The sequence below is a fragment of the Theropithecus gelada genome, chromosome 8 (genome assembly GCF_003255815.1).
Source record: "Theropithecus gelada isolate Dixy chromosome 8, Tgel_1.0, whole genome shotgun sequence".
In the NCBI taxonomy this organism is placed as follows: Eukaryota; Metazoa; Chordata; class Mammalia; order Primates; family Cercopithecidae; genus Theropithecus; species Theropithecus gelada.
Window position 1 is genome coordinate 2,193,541 of NC_037676.1, and position 20,526 is coordinate 2,214,066.

General features: G+C 43.4%; 1 protein-coding gene across 5 annotated transcripts in view; it reads right to left on the reverse strand.

The window, feature by feature from the left end:
- MSRA (methionine sulfoxide reductase A) overlaps positions 1 to 20,526 on the reverse strand; it is a 366,455-nt gene that overhangs the window by 104,044 nt on the left and 241,885 nt on the right. For all 5 annotated transcript variants that reach the window (XM_025394753.1, XM_025394751.1, XM_025394754.1 and 2 more), the window contains one exon: positions 3,325 to 3,431. In XM_025394753.1, coding sequence (XP_025250538.1) covers positions 3,325 to 3,431 — 107 coding nt within the window. The remainder of the gene's footprint in view (positions 1 to 3,324; positions 3,432 to 20,526) is intronic.

Here is a 20,526-nt window from a genome sequence, read left to right on the forward strand (position 1 = left end):
CCATTCTCCGGCCTCAGCCTCCCGAGTAGCTGGGACTACAGGCGCCCACCACCTCGCCCGGCTAGTTTTTTGTATTTCTTAATAGAGACGGGGTTTCACCGTGTTAGCCAGGATGGTCTCGATCTCCTGACCTCGTGATCCGCCCGTCTCGGCCTCCCAAAGTGCTGGGATTACAGGCTTTTTTTTTTTGAGATGGAGTCTCGCTCTGTTGCCCAGGTGCAATCTTGGCTCACTGCAACCCCTCCTCCATGGGTTCAACAGTTTATCCTGCCTCAGCCTCCTGAGTAGCTGGGATTACAGGTGCATGTCACCATGCCTGGCTAATTTTTGTATTTTTAGTAGAGACGAGGTTTCACCATGTTAGTCAGGCTGGTCTCGAACTCCTGACCTCATGATCCGCCCGCTTCAGCCTCCCAAAGTGCTGGGACTACAGGCGTGAGTCACTGCGCCCTGCCTCTTCTGCTTTTATCTCCTTACTTTTCCCAAGTGATCTTATCAGCAACTGGGGTTTCATTTACCAAATATAAGTTGGTAACTCCCAGCAATAATAAGGGTTCCTGTTTATGAGGTATTTACTGTGTGCTAGGCCCTGTGTTTCACATGCATTTGCCCAGTCAGCAGTTCTAACAATCTTCCCTGCAAGGCAGAAACAGCCCATGGCTCCTCCCAACAGTCCCTTGGATGCCCATGTCTTAGGTATCTTAAACTCTGCACTTTCACAACCTACCTTACCTTCCCCACAAATCTGCCTCTGCTTTTTGTACAGAAAATCACCAGCCACGACCTGGACCTGGACCTGTCCCTCTTATTGACTCCCCACTTCCAATGAATTTCCAAGTTCTAGTCTTTCTACTTCCTAAATATCCCTCCCTCCCACCCATACTTCCACCATCCTAGACAAAGCTTCCACCATTTCTGGCCTGGAATCCTATAACAGCTGCCCAACTCGGCTCCTTGCATCCAGTCTTACTTCTCTTTAATTTCATTTATTCTAAGGTCATTGCTGTCTGTCTTTGAGAATCTGGAAAATGGGGATAATGGGGTCTCCCTTATCGTCATAGGTCTGCTTGAGTCAAATAGAACATATGGCTTTCTAAGTGGCAGGTACTTGATAATAAATTGCACAGATGACATGTGAATTGAGAAAATTTGATGGTAGAGCCTACATGTGTAACCACCACCATAAATGCCCAGGTTAGCCCACCACTGTTAGAAAAGCCATTATGAAAAAGGGATAAGAGAAAGAATATAGAGGTAAAAGGGTTTTAGAATGGAAATATAAGTATACTTAAATTACTCTAAAACTTAGCACCTTCAAAATACATACATTTATTATCTCACAGCTTCTGTGGCACAGCTTGGCTGGGTGCTTTTGGCTCGAGGTCCTTCATGAGGCTGTAATCAAACTGTCAGGCAGAGTTGCAGTCTCATCTGAAGGCTCGACTGGGGTTGAGGGTCTTCAAAGCTCACTCATGTGGTTCTTGGCAGCCTTTTGTCCTTGTCACGTAAGCCTTTGCACAGGGCTGCTTCATGACATGGAAGCTGGCTTTGCCTACCATCTCTCAGACAGTAAGAGAGAGCTTTCACAATAGGAGCCACAATCTTTTAATGACCTAGTCTCAGAGTGCTCCCATCACTGCTGTCATTCATTAGAATTGAGTTGCTAAATGCAGCCCATATTCAAGGAGATGAATTACACATGGGCAGAGAGCACTGGGGGCCATCCCACAGGCTGCCTACCATGACCAGCCAAGCAGACATCACAGCTTGGGAGGGAGGTGGGAGGGGCTGAGGAAGGAATGGGCTCTTTCAGCGCCTCTCTCAGGCCTTTGACAGACTCTGCTCATCACAGTCGAACTGACTATGAGTCACCCATCCTACTGCTTGCTCATCAGTGGACACTCTAGTTACAGCCTCCTTGTCTCTGCAATCTCTCTGTCACCATGCAGGATAAGGGGATAGCCCACTCATTCCTGGGGGCTGTTGCGTACCTGACTTTTTACATAATTCTAACATAGATTAGCTTTATAGTAGCTTCTAGCTCTACTGTCAAATGCAAATCCACATCAGAAAATATAATGATAAATAAAATCTAAGTACTATCACAAAGTTCTAAAAACTAAAGCAACTCAAGTTGTTTTTAAAACAACTAAATCTCTATTGAAGGATTTTTAAAAATGGTATACAATCATGAAAATAATTGTTTTGTGATATCACGTGTATATTTCTCAGAACTACTTTTATTGTAATTCAATTTACTGTTATGACAGAGAGAGAAAGCGTTACGGGTTGAATCGTGTCTCCCTCCAAAAGATAAGCTGGAGTCCTAAAACCTCGGATTGTGACCTTCCTTGGAAACTGGGTCTTTACAGAGGTAATTAAGTTAAATGAGGTCATGAGGGTTAGCACTAAGCCAATATGACTAGAGACTGTGTAAAAATAAGAAGTTTGGACACAGAAACACACACACACATATAAAACTAGGGTGATGTGAATATAAACATGGAGAAGACAGCCATCTAGAAGCCAATGAGAGAGGCCTGGAACAGATCCTTCCCTCACAGCACTCAGAAGCAACCAGCCCTGCCGACACCTTGATCTTGGACTTCCAGCCTCCAGAACTGTGAGAAAATAAATATCTGCTGTTTAAACCAACCAAGCTGTGATTGCTTGTTACAATAGCCCTGTAAAACTAATACAGAGGGAAGAAAAAAAGAGGGAGTTTCAGACAGAGACAGAAACAAAGAGAGAAGGAAAAAGACTTATTTTAACAGGCTATATCTTCATCTAGATGAGTGATTCTAAAGACAAACACATAAGGGCCTATTCTTTATTTTTTTACACTGAGACAGGGTCTTGCTCTGTCACCCAGGCTGAAGTGCAGTGGTGCAATCAGAGGTCACTGCAGCCTTGACCTCCCAGGCTCAAATGATCCTCCCACCTCAGCCTCCCAGGTAGCTGGGACTATAGGTGCAGGCCACCATGCCTGGGTTATTTTTGTATTTTTTTGTATTGATGGAGTTTCTTTGTGTTGCCCAGGCTGGTCTCGAATTCCTGGCCTCAAGCATCCTTCTGCTTCGGCCTCCCAAAGTACTGGGATTACAGGCATAAGCCACTGGCCCTGGCCCAGGCCTACTCTTTAAACCTCATTTAGCACATGTATTGGACACAATGGCTCCACTCCTAGAGGCTGACATAAATTTCTAAGAGATGCACAAATAAAACACAATTCCGGTTGAAAAGCAGCAGACTCCCCTCTAAAATCAGAACCTGGCCCTAGTCATGGCAGCCCAAGCCAGGGGCCAGGAGCCCAGCAACCCCTACCTTTTGGTAGTCCTCTTTGGAGCTCAGGGCCGCCTCCATTTGCTTGGCGGAAGTCGGGTAGATGGCTGAGCGGTACTGAGTGCCATGGTCGTTCCCCTGGCGCATACCTGGGAAAGCGGAAAACAGAGAGGGTTACCTGGTCGCCAGGCAACAGTGCCAGCGTCAAACTGGGCACAATGCTGAGGCATTTTAACACTTTTCATATGGTCCCTGTGCCTGATGTCTTGCTAAGTGCTTGTTTTAATTTTTTGTTTGCAGCATTTTCTTTAAACAAGCATGAAATGTATCTGTTTTGATTTGCCTGTTTTAATTACAACAAATACGTTTGAACTCAGGTAGATTTATCACAGGTCTTGGATCACACTAGATGTTCTATGAATACATACTTTTACGTGAAATATTTAAACAACGATCTACTCCAATTGTCACATGTAACGCACTATGATACATATTATTTCCTTGGGTCCTAAGGAGACACCTGTGTGGAAGGTTTCATCATCCCTCCCTTGGTGGATGAGGAAATGAGACAATGTCTGTGTAAATTCCTGGCACAGTGCTTGGCACGTAGCAGGAGTCCTGCATCTACGACTAACGTCATCTACCCATCTAGTCTGCAACTTAAAGTCAGCAAAGAGGATTTTCTGCCTGTCTCAGCAGCTGAAGGGTGGATGACGGTCAGTTTCTATCTGAGTGTGACAGTGCCCCAGAGTGAAGCAGCCACAGGGTTGTCACAGATCCTCCATATGCCACCACGTTGTCGTGAAAATGAACCAGGCACTGGGATTCAGGAATCGGACCCTGTAGCATGTTCCAGCTAGTCACATTTCTAATATACTCAGGGGAAACAGAGACCAGCAGGCATAAGCAAGTATTAGAGGGATTACGGGAATATCTGTGCAGGTTAAAAAAAATGGAGGGGTTCAGAAAGGGAGTAAGTTCGTGTGATCAGTGGGGAAAGGGCCCATGTCTCAAAGGCTGTATCAAGGAAGCGACTTGGCTTGTCAGCAGGTGGGCGCCAAGGATGAAGGTAGAACAAAGGTAAGGATTGCGGAGCAATGTGGTGCCTTCAGGGACTTGGAAGGAACTGGTACTGCTTGCAAAAGCAGCTGCAACCCAGGCAGCATCGGTGTCAAAGCCCTGATGCCAGCTTCTCAAGAGGATGAGCATGTTACCCTCAAGCCTGAAGCCCAGACGAGAAAGATGCTTCACTGGGAAAGATGACTGGACGCTCAACAGATTGAAAACCCAGAAGAAAGAACCAACACCCAGGAGCGGCTGGGAATACAAGAAGTGGCCCTGCTTGTCTACCCATTGAATCACAAAACAAATGAAATATCCGACTGTCATAAATCGATCTAAACAGGCTTTATAATGCTGTTCTCCAGAGGGCAAGATTAACCAAAATTGTATTTTGAGATAGGACAGAAAAATGTTATTGAATGATAGAATAACCCCTATGTGTCCTTCCTTTTTCTGCACATAAATATGTTCTCCCCAGCAGAAAGAATTCATGTGTGCCGACTGTAGCCTCCACACTCTGGAGGCTACAGAAGAATTAGGTCATAATCCCTGGTCTCAAGGAATAACCAGGACGAGGGAGGGAGGGGGAAGAGTAGTCACGAGCCTGACACTGTACTTCCCTGTGCGAGGTCTTTGCCATCATTTCTTGTTTCATCCTCACATGCGCCCCGTGGAGAAGATATTCTTAACACTCTTTGACAAAAAGGAAATTACGGATCAGAGACATTCAGTGACCCACCTGAGGTCACACAGCAGGTAGATGGCCATCCTGCAATTTAAACTTTGATCACCCCGACACCAAAGCCCTTTCTCCTTCCAAAATGGATGCATGAGAAGTTACAGCAAAATAATCGAGGACAATGGAACAAAGTGCTTTTGGATGTGGAGTACCTGCCGGGGAGGGGGCATCCCAGCCCAAGGCCCAGAAATAAGAACAAGCTTGGAATGTTCTGAGGACTGTGAAGAGGCAGGACAAGGTCTGACAAGGGGCCTGGTGGGTCCTGAAGCTGGTGGGTTGGGCGTGTAACCACATAGGTATCTTGACAAGTCATGCTGGGGACCAGAGATGTGTGGAAAGATCAGACTCCCAGGAGCTACAGAATTCTCTGGAACCCTGAGTGAGCATAATCACCAACCAATGACCCAGGGCCCCCTTTCCCACAGATGCAACAAGTGTTGCAAAGTTCCCTGTGCCCTCCACTTGGCTTCGGAAAAACTAGGAGGAAAAATTATTGACACTATTTGGCTGTCTTCATGGACCAGGAAAGCAAGCAATGGGCTTTCAGTGTTGAGTGGAAAGAGAATTACTGGCTCAGAAACAACATCTTGTGCTTAAAATTCTTCCATAGTACTCTATAAGCTGATTAATGAGGACTGGGCTTTGGGGCATTCTTGATGAGAACTGACCTCCTGGCATCTACCAACTGCTTGAGATTTCTCCATCCACTTTCTCCAAAGAAGATTTTTAAAGGGACAAGCAACCCTGAGACTGCTCTGAGGTTTCTCTCCCTCTCAGCAGAGCGGGAGGAAGCAGTGGAAAACAGAAACGCTTCATCTATAATGAAGCATAAGATGACTTCTCCTCTGCTCAGAGGGCCTCCTAAGCCTCAGCTCATCTTTGGGTTCCAATCCTGTTTTATCTATCCTGATTGGAGACGTGAGAAATGTGTCTGAACATGAGAACTTTAAAGGGAAGTTCATGCTATGAGTTGAACCGATATGCAGGAGTTACCAGCTAATAGTGAACATCAGGACAAGTCAGCTCCGACTCCTCAGGGTCTGAAATCGCTATCTCTATCTTAGCAAGCTTCGCGGGAGCAATCTCATTAGCAGGACTATCCATGTTGGTTGAAAATAGAGTGACTCCTACCAGCATGACCTTCACATTCTTCTCTTCTATAGACTGCTGCTAAGAGAAAACAGATCCTGCCTCATGGTCTGCTGCGCCAAAGGCCACCTGCCTGCTGCAGTGGCACAGGAAGACCACCAGGGATGTTGGCATTGGTGGGAGAGCTCACCCAGGTGCTGCTTCAGGGTGGCCTCCTCCTTCTGCTGGAAAATAGGGTCTCCGTGAAACAACATGCCATAGTGTCCTCCCCCAGGTAGATAAGCCTGTATCCCTCTCAGTGAAAGATGGCACTTCTTCTTCTTATCCAAGTGACCCTTCCTGGTGCACCTTGCCCTTACCTTAGGTGTTTGAGACAAGCCCTATGAATATAACCATCTCACTTTATCTGAGAGCTTAATCCTGTCCATTTTAACTGACAGCTCATTTTTAATTTAAAACACTGAACAAATGAATGGACAGCCCTCCTTTCATCAAAAGGGAGGGAGGGAGGGAGTGAGGGGGAGAAGAGGAGGAGGAAGGAGAGAGAGGGAGAGGGATCATCAAAGTAGCTAACAATCCTAGAGTCCTCACTATGTCCAGGCACTGTGCTTTACTACCTTATTCATCCAATTCTGCAAATACTTGGAGCACATTAGCAAACCCATTTCCCGGCCCCTTCCCACTGCCAAGGTGAAACCCTCTCAAAGGTGAAACTGACACTCAGAGAGAGGCTGGCTGCCTGCTGAATGCCAGTGCTGCATCTGGAACCATCTAACTCCAAAGTCCATGATCTTAACCACTATTATTTCCATTTGTAAATATATATAATTTAGGTAAAAAATTAAGTGGAATATAGGGATCTATGAAAGATATTACATGGCTCTCTTTTAAAAGGAAAACAGCCACACAATACAGTCACTATCTATCATCTGCACAATGTTCTTTGCATTTTTTCATGCAGTGCATCTCAAGGGAGATGGAATAATGTTGCTTTATAACAGAGGTGCCAAATATTTATTCCATATCTAAAAGCAAAAAGAAAAATGAAAGATCCCGATTTTCAGTAAGGAGTACACATTATTTCTATAGCCATAAATTATTTTGAAAAGATGTGGTGATTTCTTCATAAAAGGTAAAAAGCTATCGTAGTGTGAGTTTTGTTTGTGTAAAAGAGAAATTCTATTTATGGCGGCCAAAGAAAATCTTTTTAATTATTATGTGTCCTAGAATGTCTTTTGGGACTCCATGTCTGTTTATGTTTTAAAATCCCAAGTTTGGCCAAATAATGAAAATATTAGAAAACTTTCAAAATAGTAAAATTTTTAGGTCATCATTACAAGTCCAAATATTAAAGTTTTACAGCCAAAGTGCCCCACTACATGAGATTTACAACATGCTTACACTGAAATCAGTACTAAGCACACATGTGCACACACATTTACAAACCAGTCCATCATGGATAGTGTTCATATTAGCAGAAGTAGCAATCGACATATTATACCTTTGTAGTTTCCAGATTCAATTACAGAAAAGTACATAAGACATAAATGTACAAAAGTACGTAAAATGGACATGCACAGTTAAGTGCCTAATATTACTCTATCTATAATTATTGATTATAAAGTGAATACTCGTATCACCACCACTAACATCAAGAGAGTACAGCCAGTACCCTTGGGAGTCTTCCCTGTGTCTCTATTGATGACAATGCCTTCCCCCCTCTCTCTAGTTGTACCACACCTTGTTTTTGTAATAATTTCTTTAGCACATAGACACATTCAGAACAAAGCGAGTTTAGTTTGGCTTGTGATATGGTTTGACTGTGTCCCCTCCCCAAATCTCATCTTGAGCTGTAGCTCCCATAATCCTCATGTGTCATGGAAAAGACCTGGTGGGAGGTAACTGAATCATGGGGGGGGGGGGGGTGGGTCTTTCCCATGCTGTTCTCATGATAGTGAATAAGTCTCACGAGATCTGATGGTTTTATACAGGTCAGTTCTCCTACACACACTCTCTTGTCTGCTACCATATAAGATGTGCCTTTGCTCCTCCTTCGCCTTCAGCCATAATTGTGAGGCCTCCCCAGCCATGTGGAACTCTGGGTCCATTAAACCTCTTTTTCTTCATAAATTACCCAGTCTCAGGTATGTCTTTATTAGCAGAATGAGAACAGACTAATACAGCCTATTTTTAAAATTAATATAAGTGGAATTATACTATAGTTTGAATCTTTCACTTACAATTATGATCATGAGGCCTTTCCATTTTCTTCATTTTCATGGCTTCACAATATCCCATTGTATGAATACACCACAATGGATTTATACTTTCTACCCTTAATGAACATTACCAGCTTGGGGCTGTAAAGAACATTCTTGACATGTATTCTCTTATACATATGCATGAGTTTCTCTTGAGTATATACCTAGAAATAGAATTGTTGGTGTATAGTGTTTGCATGTCTTCAACTTAACTACATGCTGAACTATTTTTCCAGAGTAGTTGTACCAATTTATAAAACCACATGACTGCACAAGAATTCCTGGAGCTCTAAATGCTTGCCAATTCATTAAAGTCTTCTAATGTCAGATTTTCACTTTTTGTCAGTCAGTTTGGTGTGTAATGGAATCTCGCTTGATCTTAATTTGCATTTTCCTGATTAATAATGTTAATTATCATTTTATATGTTTCTTTTCCATAATTCAAGTCCTTTGCCCATTTTTTTTCTCAGCAGTCTGTCTTTTCTTTAAAAAAACAAAAAACACTGCATATATATTTAAGTCTATTTTTTATATATTCTGAATAGTAATCCTTTATCAAATATAAACTCTCTGCTCTTGGCATTTTTTTATTTTTTATTTTTCATTTTTTTGTTCTTGGCATTTTATGATGCTTTTTGATGAACCAAAGTTGTAAGTTTGATATAGTTAAATCTGTCAAATATTTTTCCTTTATGGTGAGTGCTTTTGTGTCTTGTTTAGGAAATGCTTCCGAAACCCAAGGTCATGAAGATATTATCTACTTGAAGTTTCCTACGTTTGCTTTTGACATTTATGTATTCAATCTACTTGGAATTCATTTTTGTGTATGGTGTGAGGTAGAAATCCAATTAATTTTTTCCTATAAGAAAATTATCTTATCACTATTGATTTAAAAACCATTCTTTCCCCAGTACTATGAAATGCCAACTGTGTCATTTGTCATACTTTGACAGGAGTGGGTCTGTTTCTGAACTCTCTATTCATCTGTCCCTACATCAGATTCACAATGTCTTAATAGCTGTAGCTTTATAATGACTTGATATCTGGAAGAATAAGTCCTCCCATCCTCTTGTTCTTATGCAAGTGTCTGCTTTTCTTGGACTTTTGCATTTCCCTATAAATGTCAAGATTAGCTTTCAAGATCCACAAAAACTGCAACGACAACAATAACAAAACTGTTGGGATCTCATTTAGATTTGCACTGAATTTATAAAACAACTTGGAGAGAATTGGCGTGTTTACCAACCATAAACAAGACCCAATATTAGATCTTCCAGCTGCCTAACTACTAAGCCAATGCCATGGGTTTTTTTGTTTTGTTTTGTTTTGTTTTTAAGATTTTTTGGTAGCATTCCACTTTAAGGTACCAATTCCTGGTAAATAAGTAAACCCTGAAATTCCAGTGGCTGGACATAATAGAAGTTTCTTTCATAATGATGCAAAGCACAGTTAATAAAAAGGAGATGGTAAGAGTTCTGCTTCATGAACTCTTCTGGGGCTTAAATTGACAGAAGCTTCACCACCTTCAGTATGTTGCTTCAAAGGTTTCCCTTGGCATTCACATTCAGCAGGCAGACTGAATATAGAGAGAAAAGTTCACAGATCATGCAGGAGGTTTTTCTGAGCCAGGTCTGGAAGCAGCATATATCACTTCTTCCTCATTCCACTGGCTAGAACTCGGTCACATGGCCACTTCGAGGGAGAACGGGAATGGTGTCTGGCTGGGGAAAGGTAAATAGGTATCTAGTCGATTTTTCAATCAGTATACATTCATTCCTTTCCTTGACTTACTGCATGAGCTAGGACCCCCAGTCCAATGCTGATTAGAAGTTGCGATGGCATTCTCTGTAGCTTCTCAATGCTTCATTATTAAATGCAATGTTTGCTGTAGGCTTTTGCACGTACTCTTTATCAGAATAAGAAAGTCATCTTTTATACGTGTTTTTAAATCATTTATGAATACTGAATTGCATTCAATACATTTTACGCATCTATTTCAACAATCATACATGTTTTTAAAATACCTGCTAAAGTGGTTAATTACACGGGTTAATACTGAAGCTTGTGTTCCTTGGAGGAACCTAAAATTGGTCATGATGTATTATTTTCTTATATACTATTAAATTCAGTTTGCTAATACTTTGTATAGGATTTCTGCAACTACAGTCATAAGTAAGATTGTCCTATACTTTTCTTTTCTTACATAGTTAAGTTTTGGTATCAAGATTATGCAAGGATTGTAAGACGGACTGCATCCCTCTCTAATCTCTTGAAAACATTATGAAAAACTGTAATTATTTCTTCCTTAAATGTTGGAAGAACTCACCGATGAAGCCAGTGGTTTTTTTATTCAGTTTTATTAAACTATATTTTTAAAGAATGTATCTAACTTTTCAAATTTATTGACATAAAGTTGCTTATCATATCCTCCTGGTTTCTGTAAAATCTCCCACATCTGTAGTGATATCCCAATTTTTTATTCCTAATGTTGTATATTTGTGCCTTCTCACTTTTTCCTTGAACAACTTCCCAGAGCTTTATTAATTTTGTAGCCATCATGAAATACCAACCTTTGGCTTTTTTGATCTTATGTTTGTTTGTTTCCCATTTCATTTCTTTCTGCTCTCATTATTTCTTAATTTTACACTGTTTGGGTTGAACTTGTTGCTGATTTTCTTAAGTTCTTGAGATGGATGCTAGCTCAGCTTTTCTTCTCTTCTAATATATGAATTTAAGGCTCTATATGTCCCTCTGAGAACGCTTTACCTATGCCCTATCAATTTTAACATATAGTATTTTAATTATCATTTGATTCAAAGTATTTTCCAATTTCCATCATGATTTATCTGTGATAAATAGGATATTCAGAATTTTTTTTTTTCAGCCAAGGTCTTGCTCTGTTGCCCAGGCTGGTGTGCAGTGGCGCAATCATGGCTCACTGCAGCCTCAACCTCCTGGGCACGAGCAACCCTCCCACCTCAGTCTCCTGAGTAGCTGGGACTACAGGGATGTGCCACCATGCCCAGCTTTTTTTTTTTTTTTTAATTTTTCGTAGAGACGGAGACCTCACTAAGTCACCCAGACTGGTCCTGAACTCCTGGATTCAAGTGATCCTCGCTCCTTGGCCTCTCAAAATGCTGGTATTACAGACGTGAGCCATAACACCTGGCCAGAAATTTTTAAATTTTCTAACATAAGAGGATTTTCTCAATACTTGCATTATGGTAAGAGAAACAAAAGCTAAATGATTTTAATCCCTCTGAAACATACTGAGCCTTTTATGGCCTGGAATATGTTCCATGTGTGACAGAGAAGCAGGCGCCCCCCACCCTGATGTGGGGAACAGCATCTTATCACATCCACTGGGTCAAGTGCCGGAATTGTGTCGGTCACTCCCTCTACGTCTACTCCCTCTGTGTCCTTAATAAGGCTCTCAAAGCTCACATTTTCTGGGATTAACAAGTTTGCTCAGAATAAAGATATATCTAATCCTCTGCTTACCTGTCTGGGTTCCTGTGCTGCCTTCCATTTTACCCTGGTAATTCCTCATAGTTCTGTCAACTCTTTGACGTGATGCTTTACATATATATATATTTTATTCAACATGTGGAGCTGCTTTCAGTGGGCAATTTGGTCTGAATAACTCAGCCTGCCATTCCTAGAACCTAGAAATCCTAGTTCCTGCCAGTGTTATCAGCTCTGATTTTTCTCTGACCTAATTCAGTACTCTTTTATGTGAAGTCTAGTAATTCTTCTGACTTCATTTCTTTTCATTGATTTCATACCATTTCAGCAATTTATTCAAATTCTAAATGACCTAACCATTACTATCTAAGATATGTGAAACTCTTGCTGGCTAAAAGTTTTCACAAGCCTGATTATTTGAATTTCTTCATCTTGCAAATCCTTACTGGGATTATAAAATTGTAACAGACATCACAAGGAGTTTAAAATCACTGGATAATGTGCTGCTGTTTCCAGCTGTAGTGGGCCATGCTTTCTGCTTTCTGACAGAATTGTGTAGCACTGTGGGGCCATGTGCCACCCAACAAAAAGAACATCAGGTTTTGAGTTTGGCCCTTAAGTCCAAATTCCACCTCTGTCAAGCAATGTAGTAGGTGGCTTGTGCCACATCACTTCGCCTCTCTGGGCCTATTTGTTCCTCTATAAAATGGGTCTAAGGTTCACAGGTTGCTTTAAGGATCAAATGGGATCACGTACACATGAGCACTTAGCATCGTGCACAGCCCAGGGGAGACCACCAGTAACAGTCTGTCACTCAGCGTGCGGCCACCAAACCCTTGTAACACTATAAAGGCAAAGGAAAAATATTAAATATAAGCTTTACAGTATTATACGACAGCAGGATTTAAAAGTGCAAAGAACACTTTTGCAAACAGCAAAGATACTATGAACACTCATGATAATGGGACACAAGGGAAAGTGTGACTGGAAGAACAATTAATAAAAATATCAGTTAAATTCTTTGTTTCATTTCTCTCTGTTTCCGAAATTCTTAAAAGAATGAAATCCCTTTCAGAATTCATAATGCTGGGTTTGGGTGGCTTTTGCATTTTATATGTGTGCAGCTGTTCCTCCACTCCGAGTCTGCACATCTGCTCATTAGCAATACAATATCATTCCCACTGTCTAATTATTTGCAGATGATAGATTCCTTGTATATGGTCTAAAAAAGGATAGTCCTTCAAAACTGGTGACTTATTTTAAAAAACTAACTTCAAAGGGTCAGCACAAGAAGTTCAGATATTAATCTGGCAAGTTAAATATACAAACGACAGTATTTTATTGCCAAGTGGATGGGGAACAGAAGGAGAACAGGATTTGTCTCCCTTCAATGAGTGTTTCCCAGTAGACAGCACAGGGGACCTGCTTCTCCACAGCGCACCTGGAAAGAGGCTCGGGAGCCAACCTCCTGAACACAGAGTGGACCTATCCCACTCGATTCCCTGGGACCACCTGGAAAAAACTTGCCTGGAGCAGGGCTTCATGGTGACTGCACACGTCTGGCAGGGGAGCACGTGAGACCCAAGGACACCAAGTAGAGAAGAGTCCTTGGAGGCTCTCTAGTTCCCAGCACAGGCTGAGGAGCCCCACAGGATCCCCAGCTCATGGTAAGGCCAGGAAGTGTGGCCCTGGGGTCCCAGGAAACGCAACAGCATAGATGGTGCAGCCCACGGGGGCAAACCAGACCAAGCCTTCTGAGGACAACTGGGAGCTGTGCTGCAGGTGGAAAGGGGTGAAGAGGAGCTGATTGAGGATAAAGGGTGTGAACCAAGAATAGGAAGCCATCAGGGGTAATCAGAACATGAGCTGAGGAAAAATGATAGAGAACAAGCAGAGAAATACTGGGATTCACGAAAGAACAAGACAAACAAACAGCAGCTGGTGGAAGCGGCCCTTCCACAGGCGGCATGAGCACGACAGCTATTAGAGCCAGCGCTTATTCCGCACCAGGCACCACGCTCTGCACAGCAGGCTCCACTCCCGTGTGCGCCCCCACACTGAGAAGGCATAAATTATTACAGAGGCAGAAACAGAGGTTCACTTACTAGTTCAATGAGAAAACATTTAAATCAAAGCCCACCTTCTAGAGGAGTCAGAGAATAAGCAATAAACAAGTAAACACATGATTCTACCTCATGATGAGAGTTAGGAAGGAAGGAGAGGACGATGGTACAGAAGTTCATGGGGGTGAGGGCTAGGAGTGCTACTTTAATTAGGGTGGGCAGGGAAGACCTTTCTGAGGATGACATCTTCAGCTGAGACCTAAAGGAGAAGGAGCCGGTCATATAGCTCTTGCTCTCCTCGATCCTGGAGCAAGGGAGAGCAACATTTACTAAGCACCCCTTAGGGGCCAGTCTTAGACGTTTTATAATCCTAATTGTATTTAATCCTGACTATAACCCTATGAAGTAGGGATTACTGACTCGGCTTAGCAGAAAAGAAGCAATGAGGTTCCAAAGACTTGCAATCTTGCTTGATGTTGGTGGCAGACCAAGAGCTATGGACAGGCTGAGCAGTAGGTGCAGTGCGCAAGGCAAGAAAGAGCTCGAGTCTTCTACGAATGGAACAGATGAAGGCCACAGTAACTGAAGCGCAGTGAGCATGGATGGGGCGGAGTCTGGGGAGAACTGTGGTATGAGCCAAAGTTGGAAAGGCAACTGCCAATCAGGTAATCCCAGGCCACACTGGCCACTGTAAAGAGTCTGGATCTCATCCCAAAGAAACTGGGCAACCAATGAAATGCTTTAAGCCAGAGGGGGCCACACCTGGTTTTGTGTTTAACAGGGCATTATGGAGCAGGGAATGAGAAAGGATGAGACAGGCCACTGAGGAGACTGCTGGAGGACCTAGGTGGTCAGGTGGATACAGAGAGAAATGAGGCCGGTCCGCACAGCGAGTGCCGGGCCGACCTGGTTCACAGCCATGACGTCTCTGACCCCAGGGTCCATACCTCTTAACAACAGGTTTGATTAAAGATGTTTTAATTAAGGGAACATTGTAATTAAGGCTTTCAGAGGGGTGACTGGGAGTTCATCGCTAGCTTATAGTTGAAGGCTGTGTTAGTCAAGATATAGGTTCAGCTGCTGTAGAAAAGCAGAAAAAGAAGCCTAAAATGAACCAAAATAGCAGTAGTTTAAACAAGAGTTCTTGCCTAAAGATGCAGCATGGGATGGTGACTCTGGCTCCTCTGTCTTGCAGCTCTAGCAGGACAAGGGTCAGGCTCCATCCCTGGGCTTCATGATGGCCCACCACTTCAGCCCCACACTAACTTGTGGGAAGGGAGGAAGTGGAAGAGAACGCCCCTCCCTCTAAGGCCACAAACCCAGAAGCTGCACGCCGTCACTTCTACTCAGGCCCCCATAGTCAGAATTTAGACATGTGGCCATACTTAGCTCTAAGGAGTCTGAGGGCTTTTGTCTTTATGGGTGGCTGCACACCAGCTAAAATTCTTAAACTACACAGGAGGGGGAACCCTGATATTGGGGTCAAGCAGCAGTCTCAGCCAGAGGCCTCCGCAAAGACCACTGCTCCCCAAGGAGTACATGGGAGCAGTTTCCAGACCACAGTCCTCTAGGAAGGCTTGGAGTTGCCATAAAAGGTCCACACATCCAACTGTGCAGCAGGCAAGATCTAGAGCCTGGAGAATGCATTACGTGTGCAATATTTCCATTTTCCAGAAGTACATGACACGGAAGTGGGTGAATACAATAGGTATGCAATTTAAAGTATAATTAAATCCAAAGTAGCATTTTAATATATTTGCTTTTTTAAATATACTAAAAGCACAATTGTTATCATTGGAGGATCCATAAAAATGCGCATCCGAGCTGGGCGCAGTGCCCACATCTGTCATCCCAGGACTTTGGAAGGCTGAGGCAGGTGGATCGCTTGAGCCCAGGAGTTTGAGACCAGCCTGGGCAACATGGCGAAATTCATCTCTACTAAAAATACAAAAATAAGTTGAGCATGGTGGTGTGCACCTGTAGTCCCAGCTACTCAGGAGGCTGAGGTGGGAGAATGGCCTGAGCTTGGGAAGGAGAAGTTGCAGTAAGCCAATTGTGCCATTGCACTCCAGTCTAGGTGACAGAGCAAGACCATGTCTCAAAAAAACAACAAAAAAGTGCATCCTGAGAAGAGGTCTTCCTAGTCAGGAAGCTTGGATTCCTCTAGTGTAGTGAAAAGAAAATAGACCTGAGCTTTAGACAGAGCTGCATCCAAATACTGCCACCAACAGTGAGCAAGATTGTGAGTCTTCAGGAACCTCATTGCTCCTCTTCTACTAAGCAAAGACAATGATCCTTACTTCACAGGGTCACGGTCAGGATTAAATGAAATTCGGATTATAAAACATTTATCGTTAACACTGGCCCCTAAGAGGAGCTTAGTAAACGTTGCTCTCCCTTGCTCCAGGACTGAGGAGAGCAAGAGGGGTTGCAATTGAGAAATCAAATTTAGTGGGTGAAGTCACACAAAACTGAAGACTGTCTGCCTGGTGCACCTGTGGCTCGGCCCTTGGCGCTCAGTCTGTGCCCTGTATCCTACGCAGGACTAGGAGGTCTGAACTGTGTTACTCATGCACAGGCTATGCTAGTTAGGAGGATACAGACCAGGCATGAAATGCTGGGAACCTGATCCAGTTCTTTAGATTACTGTGTCAGCAACCTTAAGGAGGCTTTTGAGCAAGGATCCACCAGCCTCATCACTACTGTCAGCACCAGCAGGTCCCCGAAGACAACATAAACAATGATGAACTCTTTCCATCCAACGCAGGAGACTCGGGAATCTCAGTGGGTAGAAAACCCACACTTTAGTAGATGGAGGGTAAATCCTTTCCCAGAGAAAGAATCATAGGGCAACACAGATGTAAGAGTAAACGTAAATTCAAAATCTGATGGAATTGTATTGTGTTGAGAAAGACATAACAACAATACCTTGCTGGCATGGCACCTTACCATTTTCATGTTATTTTCACACTATTTTATTTAATTCCTAAATCAGCCCATTAAGTCAGCAGTATAGACATTATTATTCCTTTTTCTGTAGATGAGAAAAATGGAGGTTCAGGTTGGGTAAGTGTCCTGGCCAAAGTCATGGGGTTCGGAAGGGGCCAACCAGGGACCAGAACCCAAATCTCCTAAATCTCAGGCACCTACCATGTTGCCCGAAGACAGGGGGAGTCTGGGTACCCCATGGCCAGGAATGCGCACCTGCCAGTCTATCCTCAGAAGCCTAAAGGAACTATCTTCATCCCATGAGTAAGAAAGAGGGCCAGAATAGAACCTATTGACTTAACCAGTGGGATTCAAATGTTTCAGCAAAAGTAGAGGTTCTGCAGTAAGTGGTAAATTAAAAGAAGAGACTATTCCACTTACTGGCCACATGAGTAATGATGCTAGCACGTCTGCCACTCCTCCTTAGGTTAACCCATGGAGTAGCATCCTCTTCAGACTCACTGCCTAGTGGCTGTGGAATAACAGGTCTCGGGCCTCACCTATACCTTAAAAAGCCTACACCTTCCAATCTCTCACTTACCAGCTTTGCTCCCTCCAAAATGGCAGAAGGCTAGGCACAGTGGTTCATGCCTCATGGCCTGTAATCCCAGCACTTTGGGAGGCCGAGGTGGGTGGATCACTTGAGGTCAGGAATTCCAGCCCAGCCTGGACAACATGGCAAAACCCCATCTCTACTGAAAATACAAAAATTAGCTGGGCATGGTGGCACACGCCTGTAATCCCAGGTACTCAGGAGGCAGAGGTTGCAGTGAGCCAAGATTGCACCATGGCACTCCAGCCTGGGCGACAGAGCAAGACTCCATCTAAAAAAAAAAAAAAAAAAAAAAAAAAGAAGAAGAAAACCTATGGGGACTTCATCTAGTCCATTAGGGCAGATACTATGAAAGCTGTTTCAGCACCTTGAAGCAGGAGAGAACATGCTGAATGTTCTCTGTTTAGCCTATGCCATGAAGATCTGATTTAACTGAAAGGGGATAAACTCTTGCTGTTTCTACTATAGGAAGATCATTGACATCAGCAAGAATCTCCACATTTGCAAATATCAGTGTAGATACTGCTTCTCCTACAAAATGCAGTAAATTATAACTAAAAAATTTAAGTGGCCCCTTCAAGTCCTTAATGACTTTACAAAAAGGTACTAAAATCTTTCAACATGTTAATTAAAATATATTTCTCTTGAGTCATATTGCTGTGGAGAATCATGTTTCCTGGGCACATCTTCACATCAAAGGTCAATGCCTTTTCAACTTCTACTCAAGTTTTGTCTTTTTGTTGATCAGCAGTTCTGGCACAGGCAAGAGCATTGCTCAAGTAGTTTTAGTAATCACTTTTGTTTCTGAAAAGAATCTGGAGTGGGCGACTCCTCACAGATCAGAGTCACTGCCGATTCCAACCCGCTGCTTTCTTTGAAAATGTCCATTTTCTGTGTAGGAACAGTCACTCTTACATGTCTTCACCACCCTCATCTTCTCCAGTGGTGGCTTTCTTTTCAAGATCAACTTTTACTGTGAAACGTGACAGGTTGCCATGTGACCTCGAGTAGAGATTTAAGCAGCTGTGGTCAGATGTGGTGAGTCAGTGATAGCCAAGTTCATTTTTAGCCTGGCTCTCCCCTGCCTCTGGCCCATCCCTCAAGGAGCAGGCTTCAAATTCTGACCATGGAAAAAATGACACTTGACATGTGTCATTGTTCTGGACCTGCAGGGTTCCCCGGGAATATCAACTCCATTGATACCAGAGATATCCTGAACTTATGGATTTGTTATTGTTTGTTTTTTACTTTTAATGTTCAAGTGCTAACACATACGTGTTTTGATGATTTCATGTTAACATTTAGTCTGTGGTTTTATGTGCATTTATCTATAAGCTCGCTTGATCTCAGCATATTGGAATTAACTATTTTCTTCCTGTAGGAATATATTTTCCATGTGCATTAACCAAGAGGCTGGATACTCTTGCGTATCCCAGATGCCTTAGTGATTTAGCACACCTGGTGGCTAGGCGCAGTGGCTCACGCCTGTAATCCCAGCACTTTGGAAGGCCAAGGAGGGTGGATCAAGAGTTCAAGACTAGCCTGGCCAACATGGTGAAACCTCAACTCTATTACAAATATGAAAAATTAGCCGGGCAAGGTGGCATGCATCTGTAATCCCAGCTACTCGGGAGGCTGAGGCAGAGGCAGGGGAATTGCTGGAACCTGGGAGGTGGAGGTTGCGGTCAGCTGAGATCACGCCACTGTACTCCAGCTTAGGCAACAGAGTAAGACTCAGTCTCAAAAAAAATAATAATAAAAAACAAAAACAAAAAATGAAAGGGCACCCGGCAAATATAATGAGCATAAGATTGTTTGGATTGAATGGGTAGATTAGTAAGGATTTTTGCTACTGTTGCATGTAATAGAAACTAACAAACTAGATTAAGAAAAACAAAGCCAGCGGAGTAGACGTTCCTGATGGAGGATCTCTACCCCTTCCCTTAACTAACCAACATCCCCTGCCCTTCCTTACCTCTTCCTTATCTCTGGGGAGGCCACTGACCTGCGGAAGGAGATGGTCCACAAGAGAGGCAGAAGGATGGGGGCTATAGATTGGAGGGGTCCTGAGGCAGTCAAGATTGCCCTGGGGTGGTTGTTGAGTGGTTCTCTGAATTTAGTGGAGGAGACTGGGTCATGCTACAACCTTCAGCATGCTCTTGCCTTATTTTGGTCTTCATATTGCCACCTATGATGTGAAGATCTGGAAAATATTTTTTAATCCCAGAGATGCCACCATTACAAGCACAGAGCCCAGGGAAGGGCAACTGATGAACAGAGAGGTGAGTCCTCCCAGCCCAAACCCTCATCACAGTAGTATTCCCCCCAAGATTCAGGGGCCGGTATTAGCAACCTAATTAATCAATGAAGATGTGATTAAATGAAAGCATTTAAGAGAGGTATGGAGAGAGAAGCTGAGAACAGACTTGGCCTTCTTTACAATTCTGCCAGGCCTAAGCCTATGGAGATTCTATAAGGACATGGCATTACAGTTGGCCACGTTAAAGGTGACTAGACCTGTCACCTCCATGACTTCAGCCCTTGCCTGGACCTCTGATATGTGTTTTTATTGATAATTTTGGAGGTCTTATCATCTTCCTGTGACCCTTGACTTTGACAGTCAAATGGTTGAACGTCTGCTCCATCTGGACTGATGACTTACCAGAACGAGTGACTGGCTGTCACCACCCTGATTTATGATCCTCACTGCAGAGCTTCCTGCAGAACCAAAGCAATCTAGGCCCACGGACCTGCCTTCCCACATGATATGTCCCATATCCCAAGCTAGGGTGACAAGTGAAACTTCTGATTAGAGTGTTCTTGTCCTACTGGTTCTTTCCCTACTCTGCCCCATACTTCATCCCTCTTCCACCAGGTACCCATTCCCCCATGTCAAACCAGACTTTGTTGTCATGGAAATCCTGCCCCTGCCCTCCTTCCTGGGCCCAGACCTCTAGGCCTCCACCTGCCCTGATAGATCTGCCTGGATCCCGAACCTGCCTCACCCTGCTCCAGCTTGTCACT